This window comes from Marmota marmota, unplaced genomic scaffold, assembly GCF_001458135.2.
Source record: "Marmota marmota marmota unplaced genomic scaffold, marMar, whole genome shotgun sequence".
In the NCBI taxonomy this organism is placed as follows: domain Eukaryota; kingdom Metazoa; phylum Chordata; class Mammalia; order Rodentia; family Sciuridae; genus Marmota; species Marmota marmota.
Genome location: NW_026000048.1, coordinates 7,553,769 through 7,563,043, shown reverse-complemented (window position 1 = coordinate 7,563,043; position 9,275 = coordinate 7,553,769). Strand labels below are relative to the sequence as shown.

The 9,275-nt window shown below is 39.6% G+C and overlaps 1 protein-coding gene across 1 annotated transcript in view; it reads right to left on the bottom strand.

Moving 5' to 3' along the window:
- Nucleotides 1-9,275, bottom strand: part of Itih2 (inter-alpha-trypsin inhibitor heavy chain 2) — a 38,724-nt gene that overhangs the window by 6,051 nt on the left and 23,398 nt on the right. The window contains exons 11-15 of the mRNA XM_015495188.2: nt 8,059-8,184; nt 6,591-6,772; nt 5,395-5,580; nt 4,906-5,045; nt 3,011-3,180 (exon numbers count right to left, since the gene is read on the bottom strand). Coding sequence (XP_015350674.1) covers nt 3,011-3,180; nt 4,906-5,045; nt 5,395-5,580; nt 6,591-6,772; nt 8,059-8,184 — 804 coding nt within the window. The remainder of the gene's footprint in view (nt 1-3,010; nt 3,181-4,905; nt 5,046-5,394; nt 5,581-6,590; nt 6,773-8,058; nt 8,185-9,275) is intronic.

Sequence of the window (9,275 nt, the reverse complement as noted above, 5' to 3'; positions counted from 1 at the left end):
GCCCCCATTTTTTTTTTTTTTTTGCAAGGTGGAAACTACCAGAGATTGAACTCAGGAGCACTTAACCACTGAGCCACATCCCCAGCCCTATTTTGTATTTTATTTAGAGACAGGGTCTCCCTGAGTTGCTTAGTGCCTCACTTTTGCTGAGGCTGGCTTTGAACTCATAATCCTCCTGCCTCAGCCTCCTAAGCCACTGGGATTACAGGTGTGTGCCACCGTCCCTGGCCCCCTTTCCACGTTTTTATTCCAGAGATCTCTGCTGTCCCGTTGGCATCCCAGGAGGAGAGTCCAGAAGCTGAGGAAGGATCTGTAGTAGGAGGAACTGATGACTATAGATCTTTCTAGAACTCGCCAAACAACAAGCTGAACCCATTTCACTTTCTAAAGAGGTTCCCTATCTATGAGAGAGACTGCATTACACAAGAAAGATTCTGATATTCAGTCATTCTCCTTGCTTTGAGAAACACAGGCAATTTCCCAGCCTTAGTTTTTCCCTAGATCAGTTTAGCTATGAGGGCCTCAATCTGTTGTAATCAGGGATGTCAGAAGTCAGAGTTCCACAAACCCTGGACCAGTGCAATAAACTTGGCGTCCCACTTGAGCACAATCAAAAATGCAGAAAGCAATCCCTCCAGTGGATGCAGATCATTCTCAAAGACTAGGTCTCTAAGAAAGAGGAAAAAGATTAGTAAATTGGAAGCCCCTCTAGCCTCGGTTATGTACCCCCAGGGGCTACCTGGAGACTATTTACAGGATACAGAGGGCAAGGAGAGTTTTTAAAGCCATTTGTAGATTTGGAGCTTTCACATATACTTTTTATGTGAAAAAAACCCCTTTATCAGGGCTGGGGTATGGCTCAGCGGTAGAGCACTTGCCTAGCAAGTGTGCAAGGCCCTGAGTTCAATCCTCAGCACCACATAAAAATGAATAAATAAAATAAAGGTATTGTATCCAACTACAACTAAAAAATAAATATTAAAAAAAAACCTTTATCATCCTAGGTTATGAATGGAAGGCCCTCCTTCACCTAAAGTCCCCAGGAATCAAAAAAGCGTCCATTTGAATGTAGATATAGCACTTAAAATTCAGTGACTCCAATGACTGGTGACAAGTCCTTTCCCAGTCAGATGGTTATTCATTCTTTACTTTCAGTAAAATTGGGAAGGGTTCACATTGTCAGCTGACAAATCATTGAAGTTTTGAATGCTTGAATTTGTGAGTTTGGGCATATACCTGTGGTGGAATTCAGACAAGCGAGTGACATTTCTATTAACAAGCTCTTTCTCTTCCATTTCTATCTAACATATCTGTATCAACAATGTTTATCAGCACTTAAGCCTGTAAAGTTGTTTTTTTAATTTTTTTTAAACGTAGAATTGAAGCTGAATCCTGTATCTTTCAGTCTATCCATAAACAGTACTTACCATGAATACTTGAAGGAAAACTCAGCCACATTTTTCTCAGTAGGAGATGATTTCTGATCAAATTTTACTTCTTATGTATTTCAAAATTTATATCATATTAATGTTATTTTGATCAATGTCTGCTAACACTGTAGTAATTTTAATAAAATACAGTCCAGAAGAAAAATTTGAATGGTCAGAATCTTATGGTGAAGTGGCACCCCCTTTCTTCACAGAAAAGTCTTAACTGGGCTTCTCTAGAAATCGTCACTATGGCTGATTTTAGGACTTTCAGCAAAAGAGTCTATGCAAAAGAGTTCAATGTAGATAAACTTTCTATTTCTGTGTTGCCCTGAATTTACTTGGCCACTGGCCGGGAAGATACCAGCCCTCCAGGTGCTGGACACCCCCTTACTAGTTTTTCACAAACGTATCCAGTATAGTAGTTTGTAGAAATGTGCAAACAAGGCTGTGAACTGGGCTTCACAGAGATGTCTACATTTTTAAGATAAGTTATCAACTGGGCTCCATGGTAACTAACAGCTGGCAGGGAGAGGAAAGAGAGGGGAGAAGAAGCTGTCCCCTTCTCAGGTTTTGTCCTTGAAGGGTTAACTTGCCCAAAACAGTGAAAGAAAATCTGCTTTTATGTGAACTTCTGTAGACTGTGAACTCTGAGCCCTTCCCCTTACATGTTGGGTATAAAACTCTGAAACTACCTGAACTCGGGGTTCAGGGGATTGATTGATTACAGCAAAAGCTGGGCCCTCTGAACCTGGCTGCAGCCAAATAAAACTATTTCCTGCTATCTTTGGTGCCTTACCTCATCTGTCTCTACAACAATGGTACAACTCTTAAATTTAAAAGTTAAACAAATATATGCCGAGAGAGAGAGAGAGAGAGAGAGAGAGAGAGAGCAAAATAAGCAAACATTTTTCTTGCAAGAAAGCAAGGTGATTAATAAGACTTTGATGCATAAAAATAGATTACATTAGCATATTTTGTGAGGAGAAAGTGGAATGGAAATAAATACAAGTCCAACTAGAAAAAACAAACAATATAAACATTTTAGTAATTAAAATTGAATTTATTCATGCATCTTTTAGATGGATGATGACAAGTATCACAATAAGTGTTCTGTCTCATTAGATATGTTCAAAACTGTGACATCGTTTTATTTTACAGAGTCAATGTTTACGATATGCCAGAAATATATTTGTCGCCATGATTTAAATAGGATGAAAAAAATTAAATGTTGATTTAAGAAATAAGTGTGGGAATTGTGCTCTATATGTGTAATATGAATTGAAATGCATTTTGCTGTCATGTATAACAAATTAGAATAAATAAATAAATTTAAAATTTAAAAAAAACGAGTGTGGGAGTTCAGAGATCTTCATAATTCCTTTGGGAGATATGAGTAAAAATGTTCAAAAACCATAATGATAAACCATCCTCAAGTAAGTTTAATATGCAAGCTCAGGCAGGCAGGGACATGAGCTGGGGGCAAGAGATGGGCTAGGGACGGGACAGAGCAGAGGCCCTAGGACCTCAGCACAGGACAAGAAAGCTGCCCTGACATTACTCCACCAGATGAAAACACTGACCTGAACAGCAAGAGTGATCTTGTGGAGGGGAGTCGGCCAGCATGCGCTCGTCCCCAGCTTCATTCTCAATCACCATCGCAGTCAGTGGGGTCACAATATGATGTTCTAGAGACATCTGCAGGATTGTTTTTGTAATCTTCCGTTTGGCTGCAGCTGTAGGAGCCAGGCTTCTGCATCCAGGAAATAGAGGCATTACAGGTAATTGAAGGGGGAACTCAGATCCCATACCCACCCACCTCGGCTTCTGATGTCCAGCCAGGACCTGGGCAGGGGGCCAGGGTGCACAAGGCAGAGGGAAACAGAATTAAATGGCTTCATGAAGCTACTAAGTATTTTATCTAGCTATGTAGTCCCAAGGGATTGTTTATATAGGCTATTTTTTCAGAGAAGCTTTAGGTTCACAGTGAAATCAAGCAGAAAGTACTGAGATATTTCCTGTGGGCCCCCTGCCTCACTATAGACATCCCCCACCAGAGTTGTACATTTGTTACAATTGATGAATAGACATCCATCAATTGTAACTTAAGTCATAGGTCAATAATTTACATTAGGACTTATGGATGTTGTTTCATGTTATGGTTTGAACAAATAAACAATATGTATCCTCCACTGTAATATCATACAGAATAATTTTCACTGTTCTAAAAATGTTCTGTGCTCCATATATTCTTTGCTTCCCTGAACCAGATCAGTGGCAACCGCTGATCTGAGATTTTTTTTTTTAATCGATATTTAACTTCAGCAGCAATTTGCTCTATACCTTTAAATATATTCAGTGTGCTTCTACCCAAGGGGCAGGGATATTTCTCAAATAGCTTACAGCCTGTTTATTTTTTTTTATAATCTTATCAACATCAGGGATTTTTCTCTGCAAATCCAGCTATATAATGGTATTTCATTTTCCCAGCCTAGTTTAGATCAACCTATTTCATCTTCTTGGGAATCTGATCTAACAGGTGGAGTGGGCTTGGGAACGGTAATTTTTATCAAACACCCCATGTAATTCTGATGCAGGTGGTCAAAGAACTGTATACTACCCTAGTGATAGATAAGTTTTTATGTTGGAGGGTTAAGATGCAGCTCGACTGAGAAGCCAGGGGTGACGTAGATGAGCATCAGGGAGCCCTTCCTGGGGAACATTGTAATCTCATAATCATACATTTCTCTTTAGACAATAACCTGTTTTCAAGAGCAAATGTAAATTAACTACTTATATACACAGCAACACGGATGAATCTCATAGATATCATACCAAGTGAAAGAAGCTGGAAATAGATTGCATGGTTATGTGACACTTAACAACAGGCAAAACTAATTGATGGTGACAGAAATCAGACTAAGTGGTTTCCACTGGAGGTGGGAGAAGGAGAATAAAGGAACCTTCACTGGTTCTATATCTGGATCTGGGTGGTGATTACATGGGTGATATATATAAAAATTCATTAAACTGCACACTTCAAATGAATGCATTTCACATACTCTATGTATATTATACCTTAATAAAAAAGAAAGTTAGACAGGCGTGGTGGCACACGTCTGTAATGCCAGTGGCTCAGGAGGCTGAGGTGGGAGGATCCCAAGTTCAAAGCCAGCTTCAGCAAAAGTGAGGTGCTAAACAATTCAGTGAGACCCTATCTCTAAATAAAATACAAAATAGGGCTGGGGATGTGGCTCAGTGGTAGAGTGCCCCTGAGTTCAATCCCTAGAACCCCCCCCCCAAAAAAAAATTAATCCAGCTTTAGTTGAAGAATTGGGAACACATGGAAGTTAATAACACAACCCTATATTAATTTGCTGCCTTTCTTGGTTGCAAACCTTTTGTGCATGAACTCAAATATTGTGGGTGAACATTTCACTTTTACAAATCCCTCTAGTGTGGACTCTTCTCTCCTTACCGCTCCACTAGCAGTTGATTGATTGTTAAATAGGCCCACAATTTCTTGGTGAAATCAGGATCTGCATGCTTGTCTTTTGATAGAAAATCCTCCAGGTCATCCATCTGGGCCAGGGTTTCCAAGACCAACTCTGTGTTAGCCTAGAGGACAGAAGGTTCAATTGAAGGGAGAAGAATTAGAGTTAATTAAATCACCTTGAGTGAATCAGGGCACTAGGCATTTGGAGGGGAATACAAAAGAAATGGAAGATGCCTCTGTTGGGGACTAAGTGCACCCTTCCAGGGGCTGGGCATGGACTTGGATGAAAACGTGAAGATTGACTGAATACTCGGGAAGGTGGCAGAGCTTTTCTCATGCCCTCTCTTTAGTTACTGCTGCTGTTCTAACACAGGATTCTGGGAATGCAGAATATTAGCTTGTTCACATGCAGGATTGATTATCTCCAGGGGCCCAGTTAGTATCTTCAAATAAGCAGACAAGCAGATGTACCGAAGTTGCGGTGATAATGCTCTGTACTTGCTCCAACTTATCAGGGTCAAATTTTCCTGCCACAACAATCTCTGAACCTCCAAAATAGTTGTGGAAACTGTTTTGAGTGACATCTGTTACAGACGTGTGGGGATAGTTGAACTGAACATTTCGGAGCAATGGAGTTGAGACCTGATTGTAGAATTTCTACAGTTTGTAAAAAGAGAAAGAAGAAGAAAAAAAAGACCAGATAAATAATTATTTAAAGCATTTTTCTCTGAAGTTTGTCACATGCTTAGTAGATACTTCTTAAGTTATCTCATGTATCTCTGGGACAAGTAAACATACTCATGATTTTTTTTGGTACCCCAGGATTGAACTCAGAGGCACTTTGACCACTGAGCCACATCCCCAGCCCTATTATGTATTTTATTTAGAGACAGGGTCTCACTGAGTTGCTTAAAGCCTTGGTTTTGCTGAGGCTGGCTTTGAACTCTTGATCCTCCTGCCTCAACCTCCCTAGCCTCAGGGATTACAGGTGTGTGCCACCTTGCTTGGCACAATTATTTGATGGGAAAAAAAACTGAGATGTGGAGACAATAAGATTTGTTAGAAGCACTATTAATATTTAAGAACCCAGATTTCTCCCATTTTCTGGTATGATAGCATAAAAAAACTCAGGTATTCTCATAATAACAAATGTCAGCTGAGTCAATACCCCCAAATTAGAACCCTAAACCTTTCCTATTTTCAGTGCCTGGCACTGACATATTTTCTTGGCCATTTAGTAAAAAATCAAGTAATTTTTATCTTTTGTATTTAAGGAAACCTAGAGGACTCAGTTGGACCTGTTTTACATATTAAAGAACTGATATTTGAGGTGCCAAAGCACTTCAAAGGAAAAACAAGTGGCCCCCATGATAGGAAAGGCCATTGCTCAGTGGGCCTCAAGGGCCAGCAAAACCTGGCCTCAAGAGACCTTTCCGCTCAGGGGATAGGGAAGTGTGTACTCCTATCTCACCATTAAGGTAGAAGTACCTGGGTGGAGGGGACTGTGAGGAGGAATTGAATGAAGTGTTCAGTTCCTGAAGGGGTCCTTCTCTGATTCTTGCAACAAATAATGACAATTTTAAATTAAGTGCAACCATCTTCATTTAGGCATCAGATATGGGTAGTTGGATGATTTCTAGGGGGTGAGGAACAGAAAACAGTGTTACCTTGAGCTGGGAGGATGTGTCCTGGTTTCCATAAATCCTTTGAGCAATTCCACGATTTTCATTGGATAGTCTTTTCAAAAAATCATAGTCAACATCAAATCCTATCCCCAAACTGAACAAGGAGACATTGTCTTGTATGTTCTGCTTCACATTTTTCTGAATTTTTGACAGTTTTACCTCACCTGAAATTGGTGATGACAGGAAAGAAAAGAAGAAGGAATCAATGTTAAAAAGTTTTTGGAAAATCCAGGCAAGGTAATTTAGTGAGATTTATCAAAATTTAAAAATGTACTTACTCTTTGAACTAGTATGTGTCAAAATGAAGTATGGGCAATGGTACATGGCAACATTATTTAGGAATAGCAAACATATTGGAAACAAATTAAATGTACACCAATAAGGGTGAATGGTTAAATTATGGTATATTTAAACAGTGAAAAACCATGTAGCTATTAAAAAGACACATTTTTTAAAAAAGGAAAAAAATCAAGGTAAATAAGGCAGTATGTAGGATGCACTTGTATACCTACATGAACATATACATCTATGTTTCCAACTAGGTACTTAGAGTAATATGATATGTACTAAATATCTCTGGGAACTGGTAGCCAGTGACTGACTTCAGGACAGGATTTAGATGGTAAAGGGATAGGAGTAAGAAATACACATTTAAAAAAAAAATTGTTATTTCCTCTCCTTTCTTATGAGTTTATCCAAAATTTGAATTTTAAACTCTGAGGTGAGGGGAAACACTGAATCTATAACAAAGACATAACAATTAGTCACATTAGTCTCACTACTGATAAAATGGCCTCTCTTCATCTTTCCAACACTCTGGTTGCCACTGTCATTACTGCTTCACGTATTTTCATTCCGTTTGGCTGTGTAAGGCACAGGTTAGAAAGGGTGCTTGTTCACATGGCAACACACTTAAGCAACACAATCTGGCATTCACTATTCCTTATGTTTGTCAGTATAGATACACAGGTTAAAAAAGAATAAAAATGTTGGAGCCATGTTGTGGATAAGAAAAATGATTAACTTAAAGGTTGTAAGAGAGCTGTCGTTTCTCCAGTTGCAACTGGGAGGAATATGGAAAATAGAGAATGTGTTACTGTGCCCTTTGGAGGTACTATGTCAAGAGCTGGGGTCAGTATTCACCAGTTAAAACTCACACACCATCTTTCAATGTCTAAAAATGCATTTCACTAGAATGCATCAGCAAATCTTCACAATATACTATTAGAATTCAAACTCAACTCTCTCACTAGCATGGAGGGGAAACTGAGGCATTCAAGAGCACCACTACAATGTCCGAGAACTGGCTGATGTGATGAGTGCTCCCTGATGGGAGACTGCCTTTAGGAAGCTCAGGCCCATGTTGTTAGACTTCCCATGCAGGGCAAATCACATTCTCAAGCAACAGCAGTGAAAATGTTTATCACGAGGAAATTGAAGCTATACTTGCCTACTGTTGGGTCTCCATCAGAAACCAGAATGATCAGAGAGACCGAGTTGGGGTCCAACAATCCCAGATTATTGGCTTCATTCAAAATAAAGATCGCCCGCAGGAGTGCTTCATTGATGTTTGTGCCTGGTAAAGTAATGGGATTATACCGTTGTAAGCACTTTCTTTTCACACACACTAAAATCACACCTTGGATTCAGGTTCATCTGTCTAGTGATTTCTTATGCATAATGTATTCGATATTAAATAATTTTTAAAAATTATTAATAACCATTAGCTAATTAATGATTCTTTAATAATTATTAATAATATTAATATAATATTTGAATAATTATTTGCTAATTATTCAAAATTAAATAATAATTTGATTGCTTTCCAAGTGACACAAATTTAGCTCTGCCTGGTCAAGGTACCATAGCGTAGTAAATTATTTACTTTAAAATAAACTGTCCCCTGAAGGGAGATCAGTAAGAGTGGAGAAAAGAGAAGAGGGGGAGGGAGGAGAAGAGAGAAAGGGGAAGTATTGGGCAATTATATCGTTATATTTTTTGTGTGCACATACAAATACATAACAACAAATCCCACCATTATGTACAACTATAATGTGCCAATAAAAATATAGAAAAAACCCTAAACTATCCCCCTAGAGATAAATAAGCCCTTCAAAGCACCAGTCTACCATTTTTGTAAAACATCCAACTTAAGGCATGTGAATCAGCTGCGACAAAGACTTACATTTTACCATATGCAAGTGAAAACGAAAGCTAACATCACTTACTGAACCTTTTTTTTGTAAAAGGTTGGAATTTTTAAAAACTCATCAAGCTGGACTTGTGTCACAAATAGTATTCATCATTTACCAATAAATATATTTAATTTAGGGTAGATCCATTGCAAACTGGGTAAAGACCACTGAAGTGGAGGATAAAAAAAAAGTAAAGCAGGACAGAAAAGGCCCAATGGCCCGCGGAGGGGCAGAGCTTCCAATCACTCCTGCAAGGTAGGCGGGCCTGCGACCCACTGGCAGAAGAGGAGCAACGGCCTGCTGAGAGGCAGAGCCGCCCCCTCCCCCTGCGCCGGCAAGGTAGACGGAACTGTGACCACCCACAGAACAGGCCCAGCGGCCTGCTGAGGGGCAGAGCCGCCCCCCCCCCACCCCCCGCGCCTGCCAGGTAGGCGGAACTGTGACCACCGACAGAAAAGGCCCAGTGGCCCGC